Genomic DNA, 26,518 nt, shown 5'->3' with positions numbered 1-26,518 from the left:
CTCAGGTTCATTTTTGCGAATTCATCTTTAAAAAAAAAAAAAAAATACTTTAGTTGCACACATTACCTTGATCCCTTCCAAAACTGGAGCTGTATCTACCAAGACTTCAGACTGTGCGGTGACATCGACTTTTTCCAGTTCACTTTCCATTAATGGCTGGCTTTTTGCTCCACTTGATGACGTGACTTCAACATTCACTGCAGGCTCCATTTCTTTCTATACAAAAACAATGTAACACAATTGTTTCCCGCCGTATACATAGTTTTACAACACTTATCAAGCCAATTAATGCTACGAAATCTGGACCGTGCTAGAAATATTAGCCTGCTACCAAAATGTTCAAAACCTGATCTTGAGGACAGCCAAAAAAGACTTCAAAGCATCCTTCAAACCACAAATACTGACAAATCCTGAGTTCAGTATATTTTTTTTTAGAAAAAAGCTGAATATCACATTGAGAAAGGGTGCTGATTAAGTTGAAATTACAAATCCTTAAAGAATTAACAAAACTAGAGCACATTATAACCTACTGATTGTAATTTCGATTCTATTTAAGCGCTAGGGTGTACAAGCAAAAATCGGTCAAGATACTGAAACTGTAGCTCATAATTCTAGGAAAAAAGGGGAGAAAATAATCATACCTTTGAAAAATTGTTACTTTGAATATAAAATTTAAACAATAAGAGCACTATTTTGCCTCTGATATTACACCTCTTTTGGAAGGGAATGTATGATTCATACCAAGTAAATGTTACGATTTACTTGGAAATGACTCTCTACCTGCTTCAATAAAGAAGTTGCACCTCAAAAGCAGCACAGTCTGCCATTGTCTGGCACGTGCATTCAGAATTTAAGTATTTTTGATAACGAAAAGGAAAAACAAGCATTTGCAATGCAATAGGTCTCGCATTATGAAAGTTTGAGCTATTGGTATTGTAAATGACAATTTTTTTAATTATGTGTTGGTTTTGAAAATAGCTAAATTAATAGCTTTGTCATTTACAATGTCAATAGTTCTAACTTTCGCAAATGTGACACCTATAGCATTTGTAATGCAACATGTTTTGTATTTACGTGACTTAGATGTATTGATATTACAAATAACAATGGCTTATAATTTTTTAAAATAAATAATACTTAAATAAAAGTGATTGTAATTTAAAATGGCAATAGCTTAAACTTTTGTAAATAACTTTTGTGAAGATTAGGTTCAGTGTAATTTATTGTGACGAAAATCCAAGAACAGAAGTGAAATATGGACATCTTTTTGTGACATTTGTAATAAAGCTTGAAACATTGAGAGAACATATTTGAACTAGTTGTTGTTGAATGGTTGCACAGATTGATGCTGTGATTACACGGAGTGATGTTGTGGTGATGCTGTGGTGGTGTTGAGTGATGCTGTGGTGGTGCTGAGTGATGCTGTGGCGGTGCTGAGTGGTGCTGCGGTGGTGCTGAGTGATGCTGCAGTGGTGCTGAGTGGTACTGTGTTGGTGCTGAGTGATGCTGTGGTGGTGCCGAGTGATGCTGTGGTGGTGCCGAGTGATGCTGTGGTGGTGCTGAGTGATGCTGGGGTTGCGCTGAGTGATGCTGTGGCGGTGCTGAGTGGTGCTGCGGTGGTGCTGAGTGATGCTGCGGTGGTGCTGAGTGGTACTGTGTTGGTGCTGAGTGATGCTGTGGTGGTGCCGAGTGATGCTGTGGTGGTGCTGAGTGATAATGTGGTGGCGCTGAGTGATGCTGTGGTGGCGCTGAATGATGCTGTGGCCCCTGAGGGCTAACTCTTATATTCAAAACTATACACAGCACCAACATATCATGATGCTTTACTGGTAAATAATGTATGTAGCCTATGTTCTTGCACTTGGCAGGTCTTTTTCAGAGACATTTTGTTTGTGTTTTGCCCTCAAGCATCTCCCAAAAGTGTATCTGACTCACATTCGTCTTTCATGGCATTGTGAGGTGAGAATGAAGCACCATGCTGACATATGAGCAAAAGGCATTCCTACCCCAAAGGGGGTAAAAATAAGATTTCATCACCTGAACAGAAGGGAGCCTGTAAATGAGAGGCTCATATAACTACTCTTCATCACACCACTCTGCTTGCGGAAGATCACAATCAATTGTATCGATCAAGCCAACAGTAGATTAAGGATTCTTTTGATTCCTATTGTTTTTGTTGGACTGTGCCTGCTGGTCTCATCTTTCAGTAGTCTCCTGTCACTCAGCAGCAGAGGAAGAGGGTTTAGAGTATTTAGAGGTAAGCTGGTGACATGGACGTCAATTCACCGAAATGCCAGGGGTAGCGAGTGACATCACAAGCCCTTTGACCTCCACTTTCACTCACACACACATACTTACAAATTCACACCTATAAGCTCTCTCACACATAAACACACTCTCACCTGCAAGCATGCACACAACATACATTTAAAAGCATTTTTTATTTACCTCTGCTGCCATGGAAGGGCATATTCTATTGTATTGTACTCCATTTTTATTTCACTATTAGTGAATAATATAATTTATGTATTCACTATTAGTGAGATAAAAATTGACAGAAAATAAAGAGAGTGGAGCCCCAGCTGCCCGGCGTTCCCGGCACTGAATTTGCCACCTCTGAGGCCAGGGGTCGCAAATGCAGAGCTAGGGGTAGCAAAGGGCAAGCCTCGACCCGCGAAATGACGTCCCTGGCTGCTGACAACATGCACTTGCCCGAGGATATCTTGCTTACTGACACATTATTTAGAAGCCAATGAAGATGACTGCTGATCCTCAAACTTCATAATTGTGTGTGTGTTTGCCTATTAGTGTAAACACAAACAGGACATGCAAAAAGATAAGGAAGCTGCATTTCAGACTGAACTAAAAGATAAAAGCTCCTGCACTGATTACATTAAAGTCTTTGATGCAGAACTTTACCGTCTTTGAGCTAGGTCAGATGGGTGCTGCTAATCCCAAACAAAACAAGATTATCTGCGTGTAGCCTACCTGCACTTTTTAAGCCCGTAAAGACAAGATGGCACCTTGGAACAGCGCATGCGAAATTGAAAATGATTGGCAACTTTGAGTCTAGAAACTCCAAGCTTAATTTAAAATACGTTTCTTGCTGCACAAAAACAAACACGCATGCATGCAAACACTCGCTCTCTTTATTCTCTCTCCTACACTTACACCAGCCTTTTTGAGCCTGCAATTGTTTCCATCTCACGAGGACTATAATGATCATCATCTTTGCCATATCTGGACAAAGAGTATTAGTATGAATCACCCTGAAACTGACCTGTAGGAAGGTGGATATCTGACTATGGTTACCCCCAAACTTTTTGCCTGGTGTTTAGCTGGTTTTTGACTTAGTTGGCCTGGGATCCTGCTATTCAGGGCCCCAGGCTGATTGCTCTCTCCTTAAAATGGACTCCATGTACCTTAGGTGCATAACACAATTGGAATTGGTTCACCTTATAGGCCCCTGTAACAGTGTACCATAGGTACCCAGGGCATAGGTGTAGCCAAGGCCTACCAGGGGCTGCAGCATGTATTGTGCCACCCCTGGCCTGGCCTCCATATTTGACACAACTGGCTGATCACTCAGCTGGGGTAAGTTGGTGTAATCACCTCTTACTTAGATACAGTATGCCTGTGCCTAACCCTAAACTGGACACATATGTTCCTATCAGCCACTCCTATGGAAGGCCTCATCAATCCTGGAGGCAGAGTGCTTGGAAATATGTGAGATGGTGCTCTAGCATGAGCTGAGCCTGTCTGCAGCTGTCGGGAACCACTCCCTAAGCTGTTCCGGGATATTGCCATACCATATACTCTTAAGTGCATTATAATCCTCGCGGTTAAATGCTATCTTTGGTTTGGCTTTATCAAAACATGTCGAGTAAGGTGTCATACGAATTGGAATACTATCCCCTCGCCAGTTCTGGCGACGGGGATAGCATTCCACCCTTCTAGAGGGACACGACATGTGTGTAGCCTTAACCCCGGTTAAAGTTAAACAGAGCCTCAGCATCACAAAATGGATGCTGCCACCACAGACACATGTCTGACCTCCAGCTGCTGGGAGTCCTTCCAGCGAGGAGGGCCTGGACAAAGGGTTTCCTGCCTGGGGAGGTGCGAGCACCACCCCAGACAGGGTTTTGTGTATTGGGTAGGACAGGGCTGAATAGATTGAGACATGCCTGGGGCACACAAGGTGTCCCTGTGCATAAGCCAGCCCAAACCGGTTCTGGGGCTTTCCAGCCCCAGTCCTGGCGAGGAGCTGGACAAAAGAGAGGGGGTGTAACCACCCCCCTTCCTGGTCCCACCCATAGGGGAGGGACCTAGCAGGAGATCCACCCCTCAGATTGGAATAAGAGAGGGAGCAGTGCCATTGCACAGCAGATCATCCTGAAATCAACTTTAAACAAGAAGAAGACTGGACTTCGACATTCTGCTGCACAGAAGACTGAAGAGAATCTCCCTTGTGGCCTAGGAGGGGCCACCCTGTGAACACAGGCATCACCCAGCACCTCGACGTCTGCTTTGCCGCCGCCTCCCGCCGGAGCCCGAGCCCAGAGCCTGACAAGACCCAGCTTCCCAGACTTCTCACAGCCCGATCCACAGTCCCTGCAAAGAAGGAACCCGTGGAGGCACCGAGAGACGTGGGAGCGGCCATCTTGAAAGACCCCCGAGACGCTGACTGCGCAGCACCCAAGGCACCCTCGACTCTGTGCTTTGGGGTTTGAGAAGCCCCACAACCGAGCAGCATTAGCATCAAAGATCAGCCCTCCAGCATCTCCACGATCTGCATGGGGCCCTTTTGCTTTGTGCCACTCGACTCGCCATCCCGGCCGCTTGTTACGTGGTCAGCGGCCATCTTGGCGACGAAACCTACGATTTACACTGTGGGTCTGGTTGCTCCAGACCTGCCCTCGCTCCTGTAGAAAGGAGTACCCGCTCTGACCTTGCTGGTCCGAGTAATAAGCCTTTTTCATTTTCCCCGTGGCTTGCATTAGCCAAGGCTTGTTTGCTTCAATTGAGTTGCCGACACCGCCATCAGCTAGAGCCTTCAAGGGACAGCTCGTGATCGACTCCTGGACGTCCTTGACCTCTTCGTGTCCACGTGGCTGCAGAGAGAAGCAACACCTCATCACCTGTTTGCACCCGACTTTGCCTGGTTCCAATCTGGTTCCACGGTGGTCACTGGTCAGTGACTTTGAACATTGTCCCCTCTGCTTTCAGGTCTTCACCACTTCAGATCCACCCTTGGATCCACCGGACACTTCTCCTTCACATCGCCTGCAGCATCTTCAGCTTCAAGCGCCAAGAACCTGCGTGTCAAAACCCAACGCCACTTCGACCCTGTGCACCCACTTCCTGTGGGTGAGGTAACATTGCAAAGCCGGTGTCCCTACACTGGTACACACCTCTAGGGTCTGTGTCTTAAGTTTTGTTCCTCTAGGTTCAGCGGAAGTGCCCTTAAACTAGTTTTGTACTTTTTACGCACCATAGACTTTGCATTGGAAAGTGCGTGCACTTTGAACACTGCACCCGAGTCCCGTGGGCCTTTCCCGACTTAATCACTGCTAGTCTCGAATAGCTCCAGCGATTCCCAAGGCCCTAGGCCTCTTCACTTTCCTCTTGGTATCTCTTATACCACTTTCTTAGTATATGGTTTAGGTGGCCCCTAGGGCTCATCCATATTGTGCAACTTTTGTGTATTTTAAACTGTCTTGTGATTTAACGCTTGTGCTTCTGTGCTCATAAAGAGTCCAGGGGATTTTAATAGTTAATAAATCAATATATATTTTCAATATATATCTGTGTGGTGTCCCTTTCATTTGGTATTCAAGGGGGTTGTGTATGGTATAACAGCTGGCTTCACATGCCTTTCAGAGTTTAGCCTAAGACTGCTTTGTCCACGTTACCACTAGGATAACTGGTCTACAAGGTTGAATTACAACCATCATCATAAGGGTTGCTTGGCATGGTACAAAGTGATCACTAGAATTAGTGAGCATTATATACCAGGCCAACTTCTCACATGACCCAAATCTACATGCAGGAAGGAGCGTTTACTTCTTTCATATCCCCTTTTTTTGAGCCAAAAATACCAGCAAAGAGTGCCGGCTTTGTTTAAAACCTTTCATCACTTTAGGCAGCCAAACGCCACCAAAGAAAAGATCAGCACCTTATCACTCTCACAGCTTTCCATTCTCTGATGTCTTTTAAACTTTACCAAAACCAAACAGAACCGCCCCACCTCGTGGTGATATGACTTGCAATCTTAGCTCATCCTCTCAGCAAATTTGTGTCTGACAAAGGGTCCTATGAGTTACCTAAAGAGTGTACATACATATTTTACAAAATTATATAATTTTAGTTGGCTCATTCGAAGACATCATTACTTCTTTGGCATTTACTGGTTGTTATGTGAAGAAAGCTTCCCCCTTTGTTCCCTGGGAGCTTGCAATCCTTGGTGTCAGAGGTAAAGAAGGCTGCATCAGAGGAAAGAGCTGTGTGCCTTCTGGGGTCTCTCGTCCGTGCCCCTTTCTTGGCCCTTCTCCAGCAGGGCCAAAGGAATTTGAAGGAGCCAACCACGTGATGTCATCAGGTGTCCACTACTGCTGACATTTTTGGTAAATTGTCTATAAAAGACACGAAAATGAATCCAGCCAAGAGACTCTGAGTGACCCAGAAACCGGCCATGGGAGGAAGGCACGCTGCAGCAAAACCCAGGATGGCTTGCGCATCGTTTAACTCTGCGCACGTGATGCTGTTACTCCTAGAAGGTGGGGGTGAGTCAGTCTCACATTGTAAAACTACATGAGTAGCAGAAAAACTATCACCATGCCGACTGTTTCTCGATCAATTCGCCGGTTTATGTTGCCTTCGTATTTACCTTGGCTGCCTTGCCTTCCAAATTCCTAGTGCAGTTTGTTGTGCGTACGGTAGTTACAAAGGAGAAAGATTTGGAAGAGATCCGTGTCACAAAACCTATTTGCATAATAGTCTGAATAAGAAGTGTTTAACATTTTCACTTCAATTCTCCTTCACAATTTATTTGCAGTTTGCACGTGTTGGAATCAGACATCTGGTGTCCTCTACTGATGCTAGGGACAAAAAAGTAAACTTTGCCCATTTACAAAACATTTGAATTTAGAAACGGTATTCGAAAGAGAAATTGAGCAAAGTGCCTAGACGAAAGGCAAAGGTCGAAATGGCAGGGCATTTGTTCTGAGGCGTTCATCTTTGTTAGTTAGATAAATGTAGTTCCATCCATCTAGCTAGTGTATATATATATATACGTCCCAGGATGCAACGTCTAAAAAGCTGTGCCTGGCTAAAGATGCCGTGGCATGCTGAGCAAAATTGAGCAAGAATAAAACACACTTTGTTTGACACCATTTCTGGTTTCCTCTCTTCCAGCCTGTAAACTGTTGTGGCAGTGCTGGAGCTTACACTTACGCTTACACTTACACACACTCTTACACTTACACTTACACACACTCTTACACTTACACACACACACTCTTACACACACACACACACTCTTACACACACACACTCTTACACACACACACACACACACACACACACACACACACACACACACACACACACACACACACACACACACACACACACACACACACACACACACACACACACACACACACACACACACACACACACACACACACACACACACACACACACACACACACACACACACACACACACACACACACACACACACACACACACACACACACACACACACACACACACACACACATATATATATATATATATCCCAGGATGCAACGTCTAAAAAGCTGTGCCTGGCTAAAGATGCCATGGGAGCCACAAGACAGCTATGTGTTTGGGGAGGTACATCTACTGGTACCAGCGTCCACAGACTGGAGCGCTGGCTGCAAAGGTTTATCAGCTGCCACTCACTTTGAATTCACGCAGTGTACTGCGATTTCCCTGACCAGCTTTCATGAGCAGGCAGAGAGATAGAAGGAAAGGAAAACATCGCCATCAACCTACCAATCCCATGCGAAAATCTGAGCCGGGCCCCCGGGGAACAGGGTGGGCCAATGCTGTGTCCATTGTCTTAGCAATTAGAGAACATGCCTTGCCAGCCACCAATCTCGGGCTGCTCCAAAATGTATTATAACATGCAATTTAGCAACAGCTCAATCACCGGGGAAATGACAGCGAGAGGGGCATTAGAGCACTCGCGGCTTTATTATCTGTCCAGAGAGTGCTGGGCGGTCTCTGGGAAGGTGAAGCCGCTCCCACCGGAGCCGAACACTGCCCCTTCCTTCAGTCATCATCAGCTATCAAAAGACCCGGGGACGGTGTACTCCCTCCCTCTTCATGACCCTGACAAACCCCCGCAGGTGCCGAGCACAGCCCATTAATTCTGCATCTAAAGCACCTGGGAGATGACTACTCCCTCCTCTGCCTGACCACTAGCACCACGCACACCCGGCAATTCACTCATCTGCTGTCAAAACACTGTGGGGAATTAGCACCCCCCCCCCCACCCTTACAAACCTGACCACCAGGTCAGAGGGGGGGGAGGGAGTGGAGTGTGCGCACGTGGGAATGTGTGTGCGCATGGATGCTCGCGAAAGCGAAACAGCGCGCAAGCAGCCAGCAGCAACAGCGCGCTCCCGAGGACGAATCTGAGATAGCAGAGGCGCGTGGCCGAAAGCGGTCTCAGATTCTCAGGAAACTAACCACAATAGGTGTCGAGCTAGACCGCATGCTACGCATGCGCATGTCTAGCTCGACCTAATAATATTCCACGAAGCTTGTCTAGCATACAAAAGTTACATAGCTGTACCTTACAGTTGTCAAGTGTTGTTATCTTTAATAGAGTCAAATGCTTGATTTATTTCCCATAGTCATGCGGGAAATCCTCAGTAATATGTTAAAAAAAGAAAGTAACGGGACTTGCGACTGCAGCGGTGAGTGATTCATGGGCTCCGTCTGAATTTATCTTGTTAAAGCGAAGACCGTTTTAAAGTCTTCCACCGTATCATTCATTATTGTAAGTCTTGCAGAAACCCTTGATCATTTGAGACGAATGGTATGCAAATACTACTGAGTTGCTGAGGAAGAATTACAAAATAACATACAGTAATTAATCAATCAGTTAACCTGGAAAGCGGAGGCAGCCTAAGCAGCCTAGTAATCACTGTTTTCTTTCTACGAAATGAAGAGAAAGACTCAACCCTAAAATACATGGATTTAAGCAAATCTGTAATCATGTTTGGCATTCAGAACTGCCACCTACAGCTATCCAAGTTTACACTAGCCCCAGGACTCAGGCCCAAATGTCATCAGAATTTAACATTAAATTCCTGAAACTGTGCTGGCTGGCTACCTATTGGTAGACCCAATCTTTCTTTAGAACCTTCTAAAAATTCATTGTTGTAAATCTAAAGATATCTAGATGTGACGACGCGCTGTCCTTAGAAGACCCGACGAACACTATTTCCCTTATTGTTCTCCCTCTTCCCTTCTGTGTTTTCAGCCCATACCTAAAGACTTCGGTCCCTTTAATTCCCTCGTCCTGTCAGGTCTTGTGACTCTGTGACATGACCACCAGCTCTACAAGACGGAAGACGCCAGTGGAAGAAGTCGTTCACTAGGACCGCGTTGTGTAGCAAGGAAGGAGACGACACTCGTGAGGACCTTTGAAGTAAGCCCGTGGAGCGACGCGTTTGCCGGACCCGAGGAAGAGGAAGCCGGCGCAGTCGAGGAGAAGGACCAGGGGGAGACCGCGAACAAGGAACAGACCTTACCTGGCAACGCCGAGCCTCCCGCCACGGCCCAGGAGGGACAGGGACACCTGGGACTGGTACTGAGGCCTGGGGCTAATGCACTCGAGGGTAGGGGTGTGAAGGGAGAGAGCTCATAGTAGATAAACCGGCCAGCCTGCGCGCATGATAAGAGCGCTAAAAACCCAAAACTAGAACAACTAAACTCTTCACACAAAAGAGTGTGTGTGCCGCACCTCTCAACTGGCCAAAGGCCAACCCGTCCCAATTGTGTACCGAATAGTGAGCTGTTAGCTTTTGTGGTATGCACTGCCACTGCCCCTGTTGTCCCCAAGAGGCAATCTTTTAGTGATAAACAACAAAAATTCTACCCACTGCGGGTTGCACCACCATATATCAATAACACAAATATCAATGGATTCAAAGAAAAGTGTCCATCCAGTAATTGTTTGGGGCAGCCCGATGAAATTTGAATAAAGAAGATCAAAAAAGCAAACAATTAGTGAATGGACACTTTTCTTTGAATCCATTGATATTTGTGTTATTGATATATGGTGGTGCAACCCGCAGTGGGTAGAATGATAAGAGCAATTGCGAAACACTGGTGAAGGAGTGGTGGCATCCCCTTACACTTCCCTTGCTCCCGTGACACTATTAGAAAGGAGAAGCCTTCCTTACCACCTTTTTCTACTTTCTTTTCTTTTTCCATAGTCCAATCCACCAAACACGGGGAATAACCAACCACAAGAGTGGGAAAAGAGTCACCCATCAGCGTCCCCACCACGCGGACAGAGAAGAAACGGGGAACCGGACTACGACTCCCAGAACCCCCCTTGGCTTGATGGACTAGAGTATCAGTCTCCCTCAAAATCATTTGTAGCAGTTCTGGACTACAGGTCCCATAATCTCGTGTTTTAAATCCCGAACTCTAACTCCCGAATCTCTTGCTTGTGAGAGGACCCTTAGTCCCCTATACCCTCGGTGTTGAATCACTTGTTAATAAATCTCAACCTACTGAAGAACATATTCTAGTTACTAGCACTGTCCAGAGGAACATAAAATAAAATCAACATTTCTTCTAAAAGACTCAAATGAAAAATATCACCGCTTTGAACAGTAAAACCAGTTCCTGACCCGTAATTATAGTTTTACAACTTGAAACTGTACTAGATTTACATTTGTTGCACAATTCCGCCATCTAGTGGTTAGGTCCGGACATTTTCCAGTATTCCTAAAATGCATATTTGTTAGCTTGAAGGTAGGAGTTGACAACATAAGCAGAGCACCTGTGACATTAAGAGTCCCATGAAATAAGGCAGTCGCCATGGCCAACCAGGAAGATAGAAAAATACCTGCTGAACAACCTGAAGTCTTTTTCTGGGCACTCTGTGCAGGATAACTAACATGAAACCGATAACAAATTCCTGCCTCGAAAATAGTTACTGTGAAGATTTTTTTCTTGCTGTTCCACTAATGAAAACCGCAAATACCAAATTAGAAAAGTGCAGCAGTTAAACTCCACTCTTTAAGCAAATATTTACTGTCCAAAATATTGCACATGATTGAACGTAACAAAGAGGAACTCGACCGTAATTCGACAATACCCATGTACGTGCCCAACATGTGAGATTCTTTTTTTTCCCTTCCACTAACCTCCTGTAATGGGGATGTGGGAGGGTCATATGTGAAGAGTTTCTAGCTGCAAAACCATTATTACAGGTAACTGGTGTCTTCAGCATGAAATCTTCTCTAGATGTACATACTTGCACAGGTTAGCCTTATTACCTGTGCGGGGAATGAGATTTTGATACCTCTTTTGATCACTTAGATACTTATCTCATTCATCTATTTGGATCGATTATTTTCTGTCATTGAGTAAAAGACAAACCCCGCATAGGTTAAATTAACCCCATAAACTGACGCAACTCTGAAGGACCACTTACAACTGATGAAGTTTTAAAATTTTAATATAAAATCAGAATTAAGTGCATATACAATCCTCTCAGGATAAGATTCAACAAGTATACAGGAACTAGAAGGAACATAAATTCCCTAAAGAACCTCAGTCTACAAAAGAATACAATCAAAGTCAATTCCAATATCAACAGATTAAAAAGCATAGACACAAAGTGGTTCCGTTGCGTCATCTATAAAAAGAATAAACAAGTTAATTCTGTCCCTACTCTGTACTAGGTGACATCCCTACTTCGCAAGTTCCTTACCTAGAACAGGTGTCAGCAGTTTGACTTCCAAAGAAGTTCAAACTCTCTTAGCCTCTAATGGTAACTTATGTCGAGAAGCAGTACCCTCTCTGCCTACCCATCCGCTCTCTAAGGGTCCTCGGCCTACTGCTCTCTCGCGCTCTGTTCTCTCTGCGCTCTGAGCTCTTCGCTTTCGCTAACCTCTCCCCAGGGTGCTGTCCCTAAATACACAATCACAGTATGGGTGGAACGCCCCTTGACGCCCACCACGTACTCCTTCACATATGATGTCATTTCTGGCTCTTTCCATAGCTTCATCTCTTCGCGTCGTCCGTTAAGTTGACCTTGCTTCGTAGGCACCATCTTCGTCTTCTTGCTGGTGACTTCATTGACATTCCATCTGACACTTTCGGAGCAAAGTCTATCACCTCAACAGACCTTTATTCTTTACGACTATATTCTTAACCTCATTTGGTCCTGTGAACGGTCATTTCTAAACAAAACCCAAATTCCAAGCGTCTCTTATCACACTTAGGCCATAAACTTCGTCCAAAGTTGTCACCTTAAATCTAGCAAGACCTTTGACTCTTGTCTCGCACATTCAGATCAAGGCTATCCACGACTCCTGTGAGCCCACTAAATTACATACAACAGACTACACTCCTGCGAACTCTTGGTCAGTTAGGTTAAAATCACATATGACCAAACCTTTCTAACATTCCTCCAAAAACCCTTCTACACAGTATAACCTTTAACACACATTTATATATAATCGAATTTAGCAAAGCAATGATTATAAGTGAATACATTCTACATATAACGCAACATTTATATTCTCGTGCTTGCATAGTGCTATACATTCTCTGCACATTTCGTCGTTTTACGTTTTCGCCGTTTTCTCCATCTAATAATTACACACGTATATTCAGTTTTCCCATTCTACTATTCTTAAGCATTTCTATACATTTCTATATTAGCCCATTATGTATACGGGCCTTTCTAATTCTAATACACTTTATAGAACAGATACAGATACATTTCCTATTACATTGGTTACATCGGCTAACTTTATGCTACAAGTGTTAACTTCACGTTATAACTCCTACGTTTATGCGATATGCTTGTGAATATGGTTCATACATATTTTTTATTCAAATTGCGCTCTCTCAGTTCCCCCCTTTGATGACCTCTAGGAGTCATCACTAAATGCAATTTGAATAACACTTTACACAGAACTAGTTACAAGATTCCCTCTTTTTATCGTTTTGAGAGCTCTTAAACTTTTGTACTGTTGATCTTGTAAAGCAGCTAATCTCCTTTCCTGCTCTCTCATGGATCTTTGTAACCGGTTCGACCTATACCATTTGTACAATTTCACTAACCCTAACAATGTGATTATGCAAATCAATACTATCAATACAGGTTTTAGTATGTACCACACAATGCTTTTACCAAGGTTGGCAAACCAACTTCCAACCTTTCCTACTCCATGACCTACTTTCTCCCAAACATTTACTTTTGTTAAATCTCCGATTTCTTTATGTATCTGTGTAATGTTCTGTATGACTTTCTCAAGTGGTTTTGAATTATCTGGAATGTAAGTACAACATTCTTGGACCTTCAAAGCCTTACAGACTCCGCCCTCTTTTGCTAGCAGTACATCTAAAGCAAGACGGTTCTGAAGAACCATTGCCCTAATCGACTGCATCTCTCCTTCTACTAGCATCAATGACCTTGCAGTACTTGCAGATAATCTATCTACAACTGTAGCTAGTCTCCTGATCTTAACATCGTTAAGTATTAAACCTAACATAGGAAACATCGCTCCAAATATGTCTCCAACCACTTCAGCATCTCCTATTTCCCTTTTCATTCTTGTCGAAGCCTTTCCTTCTATGATCGCTAAATCCTTTGCATGATATATTTTGGGGAAGACAATTGCCAAGTAACACGAACCATACCAATTGTCAGGCAGTTTTACATAGGCATTTCTTCCACATACAAAATATACATTAGGAATCGCTTGCATCCCTTTCATAAAATCTTTCGTATAGTACTCTAATCTAAAAGCATGTTCGCAATTAACTTCACCTACAAATACACTCTCATAATACGTCTTGCTTCGAGTTAAACATAACTTTCCTTTCTGCGTTCTATCCAAAGCTATTGGACCATTGCTACCCTTCTTTTTGTGTGCTTTTTCTTCTTCGGTCCAATCAGTTTTCCATTGTCCTGACATTTTTAGAATCTTCTGCCTTCAGTATCGGTCATCTACTTGTCCTATGAACTTTTTCTCTACCTCTGACACTTTGCAAGTCAGATTATTTCTGCGTGCATATGAAGTATCTAATGTATCCCAAGGAAGAAAGAACTTTGTCAATCTGTCTTCCTTTTTGTAATAGTCCCACTTATTCATTTGTTTATAATTCGGGACTTCAGGCAGTACCGAATCATAATTTGAAAAGTAGTACTCAAACCCTTCTCTACCATAAAATATACTGAGCAATAAACTACATGTTATCCCATAAGTCAGTGGGAGATGATGATATCTGATGCCTTCATCTACGGAAGCCGGCAATTGCATACATACGTAACATTCTTTGGCCTCCATGGCATCGATATACTCGTACAATAGCTTGGCATATGCATTTGATCTAAAATTTCCCTGTGACTCGTCTACGTGTAACCTACGAGCTTCATTTGCTAGTAACGTCTTTTCACGGATGACATTGCTCTCCTCCTTCTTCCCAACAAGAGCAGGTTTCAAAGTCGTTACAGGCTTCACATCTGTTGTCTCTTTTTCACTTGCATGTCCTACCATGTACGATGTGGTAACTACTGTAATAATAAGAAAAATTACTACCGCTATTAGTGTACCTATTATGCATTTTGCTTTTCGGTTTGGGTTGCCATTCTCCATGTTATCAAACAGCGTAACTCCTTCCTTTACGAAGAAAAGTTTTTCTTTTCAAGTCTTTGTCTTGCTTTGTTTGCTTTCTCAGTCTGTAAAGTGCTCTTAATCAAAAGTCTTTCTTTCACAACAATGTCTTTTTATCTTTAGCAATAGACAACCCTAACCCTTCTCCGTCCTCTAAATGTAATCCCTAATTTTATTCTTCTTTCCACTCGGCGCTAGGTTATCTTCTTCTTTATAGCTTAAACACAAAAGTCTTTAGGCATCTACAATTATTCTCGTACCTACAGCTCTAATAACATGTTCCAATAATTCCAAACGAATGACTTTTTCTTCTTGTTCTGGTATTTGATGACCAAAAGTCGGAAACTCTAATCGATTTAGCACTAGATCTTTGATCCGACTCAGGTAAGGGGGTATGGGAAGTGTGAAAGTCAGTAACCCCTCAGTCTCGATTCCAGGCGTCAACATCCATATCTCCACTGCCACAAATGGATCGAGATTGATCACTTTCACTTCTTTCACTCTCCCAGATTTCTGTCCCCAAGACATCTGCTAGATAAGTCCACTCTGGGGTGGCGTACCTTCTGCAGGGCACACGTACCCTTCTTGATCTTCTTGGACTCTCAGAGCCTGAATCCGTAGTTTCTTCGTCTTGATCCGACTCTTCAGAGATCGGGACAAGGGTTCTCTCTTGATTTGCTTTTAAGCTTGGCCTTCTCCTTCTCTCCGGCCAACTAGCTTCGTCACTCCTTGTCCTCCTGCTCCTTGTTCTTGGACTTGTCTCTTGATCGCTTACAGCTTGTTCGTTATCTGATTCGAACTCCCAGGTACTCTCCTCTTCTGAGACGACTTCGGTCTCACTGGTGTCCTGACCGTCAGTAGCCTGCTCCGACACAGGCTCAGCCTCTTCGATCACCTCTACAGCTTGGCTTTCCCCCTCTGTGGCTTCTCCGCTTTCCGCTGGATTCTCATCCGAGAGAGGAGCTGTTTCTTCCAGAGGTGTTGGCACTCTTCGGGTGTGTGAGGCATGTATCCAGTTGGGCAAGCCTCCACACTTTACTGCAGTGTTCGTAACTAGTATGACTTGGAATGGTCCTCGCCAGCGCACGTCTAGACAGTTCTTCCTGACGTGCTTCTTCACCAGGACCCAGTCCCCCGGACACAGGTCATGGCACAAGTCTTGTGCTGATGGAACCTCTGCAGCCTGGACCTGGAGGGACACATAATTAATGGCATCAGATAGTCCCTTGCAGTAGTCCAAGATCAAATCGTCTGTGATGTTCAATAACGCTGCAGTCGGAACCGATGGCAATCTCATAGCTCTTCCCATTAGCACCTCGTGTGGAGAGAGACCTGTTCTTCTATCTGGTGTGCTACGTATGCTCATAAGAACCAATGGAAGTGCATCAGGCCAACTCAGAGATGTCGATGAACAAACTTTAGCAAGTCTGGATTTTATCGTACTGTTAATTTGCTCTACGATCCCTGAAGCTTCTGGTCGATAACTGCAATGGAGCTTCTGGGCAATACTCAAAGCTGAACATAGCATCTTCACTACTTCGCTATTGAAATGAGTTCCTCTGTCCGATTCCAAAGAGGATGGCACCCCGAACCTCGGTATCAACTCTCTAAGCAACAATTTTGCTACTGTAAGTGTATCGCACCTACGTGTCGGGTAAGCTTCAACCCATCTAGAAAATATACAGACAATCACTAACACATATCTGAGTCTATTGCATTTGGGCATTTCGATGAAATCAAGCTGCATTCTATTGAAAGGCCCCCCAGACCTCCCTATGTGACTCAACGTGACTGGTGTTCTCTTTCCTACGTTTAGTTGCGGACAGATCGCACAACGCTGACATACTGCTTCTGCCGCTACCCTAAATTTCGGATTAAACCACGTTTGTCTGAATACTCTCACCATAGCATCTCTACCTATGTGTGCTGATCCATGCAATTTCCTTGCCATTGGACTAACAAGTTCGTTTGGCAAAACTGCTCTCCCATCTGCAGAAATCCAAAAATTCATTTCACTTTTAGTACATCCAGCTGTTTCCCAGCTCTTTTTCTCATCATCTGGTGCATTTTCCTGAACACATTTCAACTCGTCCCACGTATCTACAGTGTCTAACAACATTGTCAATTCAGTCCTTTCCTGTATTCCCCCCACTTCTACATTGGTGTGAGAATAACCTTGTTCTGCACAGTAACGTGCTACCTCATCGGCATAACGGTTGCCTTGAGACACAAAGTCTACATTCTTCGTGTGCGTGGCACATTTGACGACCGCTATGGCTGTCGGACCTTGTAATGCCTCTAACAATAATCTCACGAATTCTCCATTCCTAATAGGAGAACCCGAGGAGGTCATGTAACCTCTTTGAGACCATAACTGCCGAGAATCGTGAACTACCCCGAAACCATACTGGCTATCGGTGTATATGGTGACTCGAATTTTGTTACCTGCTAAACAGGCACGGGTAAAAGCAATAATTTCAGCTACCTGAGCGGAATGTACTCCTTCCAGGCAGGCGGCTTCCACAACTCTGGTAATAGTACAAACTGCATATGCTGCTCTCAGCTGACCGATATCGTCTCTTACGCATGAACCATCAACAAAGAATATTTCATCGGGGTCAGTCAATGGCTCATCTACGATATCTGGTCTCGGTTTGGTGCATAGTTCAGTCACATCAAGGCAGTCATGATCTGTACAAATTTCATCATCAATCTCATTTGGAAGTGGCATCAACGTAGCAGGATTCAAGACGGAGCATCTCTTTAGGGTCACATTCTCGGCAGCCAATATGACTTGCTCGTAGCGTGTTAGCCTGCTATTCGTCAGATGCTGAGTCTTAGTCCTGGTCATTAACAATTCCACAGAATGCGGTACGTACACCACTAACTGATGTCCCATTACCACACTTTCACATCGTTCAATGCTGACATCCGTTGCAGCTACGGATTTGAGACATCCGGGCAACGCTGCGGCTACTGGGTCTAATGTAGCCGAAAAATAAGCAACTGGCCTACGCGCATTGCCGTGTATCTGGGCCAAAACTGCTAAAGCGCAACCCTCTCTTTCGCAGCAGTAAAGCAAAAATGGTTTTTCGTAATCAGGCATTCCCAAAGCCGGGGCACGACATAAGTCCTCCCTCAGCTGCAAAAAAGCCATCAAACAATCTTTGTCCCATGGAACCGGATCACTCACTCCTTTGTGCGTCAGTTGTAGTAAAGGTTTTGCCTTCAGTGAAAAGTTGGCTATCCACTGCCGACAATAACCGACCATGCCTAGAAACATCCTGACTTCTCTTTGTGTTTTAGGCGCGTTCATTTTCATAATCGCCTCTATTCTATCTGGAGACACCTTCCGTTTTCCCTTTTCAATCCTGTGGCCCAAGTATTGCACTTCAGTCAGACAATACTGCAACTTACTTGGAGACACCTTGTGTCCGTTCTCGGCCAAGTGATTTAGTAAGGTGATGGTGTCGACCTTGCAAGCTTCCTCAGTTTCTGACGCCACTAGGAGGTCGTCTATGTACTGGACTAGAACCGAGTTCTTGGGCAGTACTAGACTTTCAAGATTTTTCTTCAGCAACTGGTTAAAAATCGATGGGCTTTCTGTATACCCCTGGGGAATACGACACCATGTTAAAACGCGATTTTCCAGCTTAAAAGCGAAAAGATACTGGCTCTCCTCATCTAAAGGAATCGAAAAGAAAGCCTGGCATAAGTCTATCACTGTGAACCATTCAGCTTGGAACGGTATCTGAAACAATATCACTGATGGATTCGGTACCACTGGACAACATGAAACAACGATATTATTAATCTTTCGAAGATCCTGCACTATTCTGTATTTCCCACTAGGCTTCTGCAAACCCATGATCGGGGAGTTACATGGACTTCCCACGATCTCCTTCAGTATTCCCTGTTTAATCATGGATTCGATCGCAGGCTTTATTCCTGCAATCGTCTACGGTGTCAACTTATATTGTGGTGTTCTCGGATACTCAGCATTGGGTTTTACCATGATCTTTACCAGTTCTACCCCTTTGATCAGTCCTATTTCTTCTCCAGTAAAATCCCACACCTCAGCTGACACTGTCTCCTTCAAGTCCTGTGGAAGCTCCTCCACCGTTAGGGTAGGATATAGTTCCACGCATTCCTGCGAGTTTACAACCTTAAAATCAGCATCATCATCGTTTGTCTGCACTTCTACTCCTTCAGGTGTGCAATATATTGTGCAATTTAGTTTACACAACAGATCTCTTCCTAACAGACACACAGGGCTAGAATCACAAATCACAAACTGATGTTCATCACTGTAGTTTCCTATCTTCACTGACACTGGTTCAGTCAGAGGATTCGTCATTCTCCTGTTTGCGACTCCTACATCCTGAATCGTCTCTCCCGACATTGGCAAACCTGGGACTACCGCCGATCTCAAAGTGGATCGAGTGGCCCCCGTGTCTACCAAAAAGGTCGTAGGACATCCAGCCACCTCAGCCTCTACGTATGGTCCTCTCTGGTCTACCTCCAGGGCTGCTCCTAGAGTACAGTCTTCTTCCCTATTCACTCGTTGCCCTGTAAGAGGATCAACATAGTAGCATTCTTCTCCTCCTACGAACAGTGGCAGTTGTCTATAGGTTTTCCCTCCATTTGTAATGCGAGGCGGTTGAGGGAACGGGGCTCGAGGAGTCTGAGTCCCCCCTTTGATAAACTTTCCCTTCGGGACTGCTGCTCCCTTAACCATGCTGGTTTGAACCTCATCCTCCTCCTGTTCTATTTCCCCCGTCTCGACATTATAGGGACACTCGCGTCTCCAGTGTCCCACCTCGTTACACTGATGGCACCTCGTTGTCTTTTTCAGTGTTGCGATATCTATTCTCGGTCTCGGTCTTTCTTCCGCATCTCTGTTTTGATTATTCTGTTTCTTTCCTGGCGTTCCTGTTCCCTGTTGTCGCTGTCCACCCTTTCCGGCTGATTGCATCTGCACCAACATCAGCTTTTCCTTAAGTTTCTTTGCTTTTGAATCTATCTCATCGCTACAGTACCTTGCATACCTCAGAATCTCATCTAAAGGTTTGTTCTGCCAACAAATCAAATGCTGTTGAATCATCAGCCTTATGTCTGGTCTCAATCCTAGGACAAACTTCGACACAAACTGTCCTATGTCTTTGGGGTCCATTACATCCAACCCACTATACTGTTTGAATGCTTTCAGCAATCTCTCATAGAACTCGTGAACGGTCTCTTTAGGCTCCTGAGTTGTTCGATCTATCTTAACCCAGTCTATGTCTTGCACCGGTACTTTCTCCTTTAACCATGCAATTACTCTCTCGTACTTTTCCATTACTCTCTCTGATGGACCGTTCGTCCTGGCATCTCTCGGAGGCTCACAAGCGGGCCATTCGACACTAAGCTTGCATGCCGTCCACAAATCTCCGGGTACTACGATATCAAACAGGGTGTTCAAATCGATCCACAGTACCTTAGAGATCTTCACGAACCTCTCTACCTGCTTGTACCACTCGACGGGGTTCTCTCTGAGTTTTGGAAAGGAATTGGTAAATGCCGCTAAATCCCCCCTACTCCAGGGTACATGCACGTAGCTTCCGTTCGCGATTTCTCGCAAAGGAAAAGCTTCCATTCGCATTAGCTCTCCATCTTGGGACCTCGCAAGTGTACTCCTCCTGACGGATCCCCTCTTAGACCATCTTTCCTCCCATTTATCCAAATCCCTCCATACTCTGATACTCAGGATCAGTTCCTTTATGTGTACTTTCAGCCCAATCGTCCTACGATCATCTAGATCCTGATCCGTGCAATTTAGCCTATGGTTACCCTGTAACGCTTTAGTTCGTGACATGTCTATCATATACCTGTCCGCCAACTCAGATAATTTTTCATGAACTGACCTCGCTTTCCGAGTAACATCCTTAGACATAAACAGTATTTCATCCTGATCATACAGCTCTATCCTTTCCATTGGCAATGTGCCGTCTATTATTTCATCCAAGTCTGATTTTAAACTCATTACATCGAGCCGTTTTGCCTTTATCTCAGCTTTCAGTACCTCTGTCCTAGGTGGTTCGCTTACATCCCTCTCACCCCCACTACGAGCCCTACGTCTCGGTGCAGGTGAGTTATGAGGCGTCCTTCTTGTTTCTCTTTGTTCCCATCTTTCTAGATCCCAAGCTTTTCCATCCTCCCTTGGGGTATGGTGAAACATTGATCTATTCCCCATTACTAGATTCTGTCTTTTCGGCTCGGTCTCTCTAGATGCGAGATAGGATCTTCCGTTCTGTTCTACATCACTGCATATTCCTTGCTGTCTGGTGTCACTTAATAAATGGAAAGGTCCTTCACGGTCCTCCATGTTCCCGCGATCTCGTTCGAGATCACCGGATGTATGGCGAGACGTTTCGCGACTCCCTATATTCCCCTGACTTCGTCCATGATCACCGGATGCATGGCGAGACCCTTCGCGACTCTCCATGTTCCCGTGATTCCAATGTCGCACATTTTCGTCCGGGGCATGGTGAGTGCACCTGAAACTATCTCGGTACTCCTGCGTCCTTCGTTCTCCCTCACTAAGGATGACGCGAGGCACTCCCCCACACCCTGCACTCCTGTCGTCGCACATTTGCCTATTGCCACTGGTAATATGGCAAGTATCTCCTTTGCTTCCCTGACTCCCTCTCTCCCACTCCGGGCTGCTTTCGCCAGCTCCGCAATGAGAGAGGATCCTGTTATCCTGGTCTCTCCATTCTGCTCCTGTTTCTAATCTTTTATTCTGAGTCTCTTCGGCAGCGTCCCATTCTCTCAAATATTCTCTTAATTCCCTAAAGGTTTTTGGTTTCGGTCCCCTCAGATCCATCTGGCTTCTCTCCCTCTGTTCTGTCCAGGGACCCGTTGCTGAATCTAATGGGGTACTCCGACTCCTTGGTCCTAGCAACTGCCTTTGGGAATTGTTCGTATTATTCCTACTCTCCATCTCTGCCCTTTCTCTGTCCCATCGTGCCTGTTCCTCCTGCTGGACTCCCTCTGGGTTGTAGATGGACACTATAGGACCTATGGTAACAGGTACTTGTAGAGCATCTGGCAATTGATACGACCTTGCATGCTGTGTTTCTGGTACCTTCTGGACCACGAATCTTCCTACTACTCTCTGTTCGGGACTAGATTGAGGTACTTCCTCACCTTTCTTGGAATCCCACTCTGATACTGGGAGCGGTTTATATTCCCCCCATCTAGCTCCGTCCCCTTGCTGTAGTTCGGGACTTTCGGCTTCTCTGTTGTGCGGAGGTGGTCTATCTGTTAATAGTCTCTCTATCAGATCCTCATCTGGCTCGCTATCCTCATCTTCTTCTAGGGGTTTCTTTTCTCCCGTAGCTTCTAGCATTGTGAACAGTTTGTCTGCTTCTATTTTCTGCACCCTCCACTTTTTAGCTTCATCGTCCCATTTAGCATCCTGCACTGCTTTTACCGATCGCCTCACTCTTTCCTGGCGTCTACTCACGCTCTTTTCATGTGCTGTTCTAAACCATGCACTAAGAGCTTCGAACTGTGTTGGCCTCGGTAGAGGTCTCGTTGCAAGCATTACCGCTTTCAGTTGGTTCAATACTTCTAGCTTAAACGTCCCGTATCTCGGAAACGTCAGTTCCTTATTCCCTTCTGTTAGCTTATTCCACTCAGAGATCCATAGTATTGAGTGTAAGCCTACATTCACTGCCATATGGTAAGCTGGTGTGCCTTCTGGTGGAGCTTCTTCTCCTGCATACAAGTTTCCTCTATCTCTCTTAAAGATCGCCCTTAAACGTTTAAAACACTTCATTTTCAAGAATCTACGATTTTCCTTTTACTCTTCCTTGTTTACGTCCCGATGACAAACCAACCAATCCCTACGCGGCTCTCACTAACCAGCCTATCCCAGCGCGGTTCTACACTGACCGACCAATCTCAGCGCGGCTCTACGCTGACGTCACTCGTCCCCTCTGCAGCAGTTCCCCTCCTTTCTCAACTCGTCTCACGGTCTTGCATGCGTTTTCATTCATACGCCGAAAAATGACTACTTCCGTCCAAGCGATCACTTTTCTCTGACTGTACGGCCACAGTCTAACTGTAATTGTCACCTCAACTGACGAGACGTCTTTCCTCTCACGGTCAGACGCTCGCCTTAACTGATAGGTTACTTACACACAGTAAACGTCCGACCAGCGTCCGTTACTCATACACTCACTCTTACGCTCCCCCTATCATCGGTCCTTCGGGCGATCAATGGTACCTCATGACCCCCTTTACAATGGTAGACAATTACTCTGGGTGTTCGATACACCCGAACCACTTAAGCCCTTCCTTGGATCTTAAGATTTTATCCGGTTGCGCGCGATCACAACCTTCCCTCAATCACACTACAGGCATTCAACTCCGCTTGACATTACAACACAAGTACAACATAAAACACCGCAATCTGGCAACGCATGACCCTTATACTCACTCTCGACCGACTCTGCTGCTTTTCTCTTGACACATCGTCAGCACCTTCTTCGGCAGGGATTCTTCTTCTGGTCGTCGATGACTAGGGACCTTGGGGTAATCTAGACCTGACCTAGGTTGTCTTCCTCAAGAAGAAAACCATCTTTCTCTGCTACCAACTGCGGGGAATGAGTTTTTGATACCTCTTTTGATCACTTAGATACTTATCTCATTCATCTATTTGGATCGATTATTTTCTGTCATTGAGTAAAAGACAAACCCCGCATAGGTTAAATTAACCCCATAAACTGACGCAACTCTGAAGGACCACTTACAACTGATGAAGTTTTAAAAGTTTAATATAAAATCAGAATTAAGTGCATATACAATCCTCTCAGGATAAGATTCAACAAGTATACAGGAACTAGAAGGAACATAAATTCCCTAAAGAACCTCAGTCTACAAAAGAATACAATCAAAGTCAATTCCAATATCAACAGATTAAAAAGCATAGACACAAAGTGGTTCCGTTGCGTCATCTATAAAAAGAATAAACAAGTTAATTCTGTCCCTACTCTGTACTAGGTGACATCCCTACTTCGCAAGTTCCTTAATTAAAAAAGGTGTCAGCAGTTTGACTTCCAAAGAAGTTCAAACTCTCTTAGCCTCTAATGGTAACTTATGTCGAGAAGCAGTACCCTCTCTGCCTACCCATCCGCTCTCTAAGGGTCCTCGGCCTACTGCTCTCTCGCGCTCTGTTCTCTCTGCGCTCTGAGCTCTTCGCTTTCGCTAACCTCTCCCCAGGGTGTTGTCCCTAAATACACAATCACAGTATGGGTGGAACGCCCCTTGACGCCCACCACGTACTCCTTCACATATGATGTCATTTCTGGCTCTTTCCATAGCTTCATCACTTCGCGTCGTCCGTTAAGTTGACCTTGCTTCGTAGGCACCATCTTCGTCTTCTTGCTGGTGACTTCATTGACATTCCATCTGACACTTTCGGAGCAAAGTCTATCACCTCAACAGACCTTTATTCTTTACGACTATATTCTTAACCTCATTTGGTCCTGTGAACGGTCATTTCTAAACAAAACCCAAATTCCAAGCGTCTCTTATCACACTTAGGCCATAAACTTCGTCCAACGTTGTCACCTTAAATCTAGCAAGACCTTTGACTCTTGTCTCGCACATTCAGATCAAGGCTATCCACGACTCCTGTGAGCCCACTAAATTACATACAACAGACTACACTCATGCGAACTCTTGGTCAGTTAGGTTAAAATCACATATGACCAAACCTTTCTAACATTCCTCCAAAAACCCTTCTACACAGTATAACCTTTAACACACATTTATATATAATCGAATTTAGCAAAGCAATGATTATAAGTGAATACATTCTACATATAACGCAACATTTATATTCTCGTGCTTGCATAGTGCTATACATTCTCTGCACATTTCGTCGTTTTACGTTTTCGCCGTTTTCTCCATCTAATAATTACACACGTATATTCAGTTTTCACATTCTACTATTCTTAAGCATTTCTATACATTTCTATATTAGCCCACTATGTATACGGGCCTTTCTAATTCTAATACACTTTATAGAACAGATACAGATACATTTCCTATTACATTGGTTACATCGGCTAACTTTATGCTACAAGTGTTAACTTCACGTTATAACTCCTACGTTTATGCGATATGCTTGTGAATATGGTTCATACATATTTTTTATTCAAATTGCGCTCTCTCACCTGCCTTGTGGCGGTGGGAAGGAGTGTAATCAAAATGGGTTCAGCTTGTACAACTTTAACCTTCCTACATGGTTGTAAATGAATGCAGTAATGCTTTGTGAAAGCATGCTATAAGGCCCATTTGGCTGCTTTGCATATTTCTTTCAAAGAAATATTGTCCATAGTAGCACCCTTCTTCCTGGTAGAGTATGTACTTGATTTAGCGAGCAAAGGTTTGTTTGCTGGTGCCTACCACAGCTGAATTGTCTGTACTATTCATCTAGCAGCAAGCTAGAGCTGAATGCCCGACAAAGAACGGATGTGTTTTCCTGTTACTGTTTGGTATTTGAATGTAGTACATGCCAATACTCCTGACATCCAATGTGTGAGTAGAACGCGTACTGCCATATTTGAAGATTGTTGGAAGAAGGGTTTAACAGTGATATGCTGGTTTACATGAAAAGGCGAGATTCCCTTTGATAAGAATTGTGGGTGTTTTCTCGCTAACACCTATCCTTGTGAGTGGATATGTATGGTTCTAGTACCTTTTTTTACCAAAATCCGACAAGATTCTCAGATTACTGGTTTTCATCTTGATACCTGTCAGAGCAAAATGTCTGTTTATGCATATGATATTCTTTTATATTGTTCTAACCCTACAACGTCTATCCCTTCTTTTTTTAATCATGTGGATATCTTTTCTCAACTCTCTGGTCATCGCCTTAATAGAGATAAATGTGAGGTTTTGCCTCTTAACGTGGCTTGTCTTCAACATTATCTTACACATACCGGCTTTTCTTGGCAACCCTCTAAACTTATATATTTAGGTCTATGGTTCGCTTCAAATATTTCAGACACACTGAAAATAAATTCTGATCATATTATTTATTTATTTATTTTGGACATTTGTAGAGCGCCTGGTTACGCCACTGGCGTGTCGGGTTTTAAGCTTCTTCCTGAACAGGACTTCAGATGGTTCTAGTCGCAGTTCTAAAGGCAGGGCATTCCAGCATCTGGGAGCGAGGTATCTAAAAGATCTTCCTCCCATACGCGCCTTCCTTACTCTGGGAACCTTTAGCAGTCCAGTCTGCGAGGACCGTAGATTGCGTGTGGGCTCATAGCAGGCCACCAGACTCTGGAGCGGAGCAGGGGCTTTACCGCTCAGAATACGGTGGCATGTGGAGAGGGCTTTGAACTCCACCCTCTTCTCCACAGGGAGCCAGTGGAGGGTTTGGAGAGCTGGTTTGGAGGGTGACATCCTGGGGAGCCTGAGTACAAGCCGCGCCGCGGCATTTTGGAGCACTTGCAGGCGGCCCATGACCCTGCCCGTGGCCCCCAGATATAGCAAGTTCCCATAGTCAAGTCGCGAGGTGACCAGGGCGTGCACCA

The 26,518-nt window shown here is 44.5% G+C and overlaps 1 protein-coding gene across 1 annotated transcript in view; it reads right to left on the bottom strand.

Moving 5' to 3' along the window:
- Positions 1-26,518, bottom strand: part of LETM1 (leucine zipper and EF-hand containing transmembrane protein 1) — a 733,094-nt gene that overhangs the window by 178,538 nt on the left and 528,038 nt on the right. The window contains exon 10 of the mRNA XM_086964211.1: positions 67-216. Within this exon, the coding sequence (XP_086820337.1) occupies positions 67-216 (150 nt within the window). The remainder of the gene's footprint in view (positions 1-66; positions 217-26,518) is intronic.

This window comes from Lissotriton vulgaris, chromosome 3_2 (assembly GCF_964263255.1).
Source record: "Lissotriton vulgaris chromosome 3_2, aLisVul1.2, whole genome shotgun sequence".
Classification (NCBI taxonomy): Eukaryota; Metazoa; Chordata; class Amphibia; order Caudata; family Salamandridae; genus Lissotriton; species Lissotriton vulgaris.
This window is presented reverse-complemented; position numbering and strand designations above follow the sequence as displayed.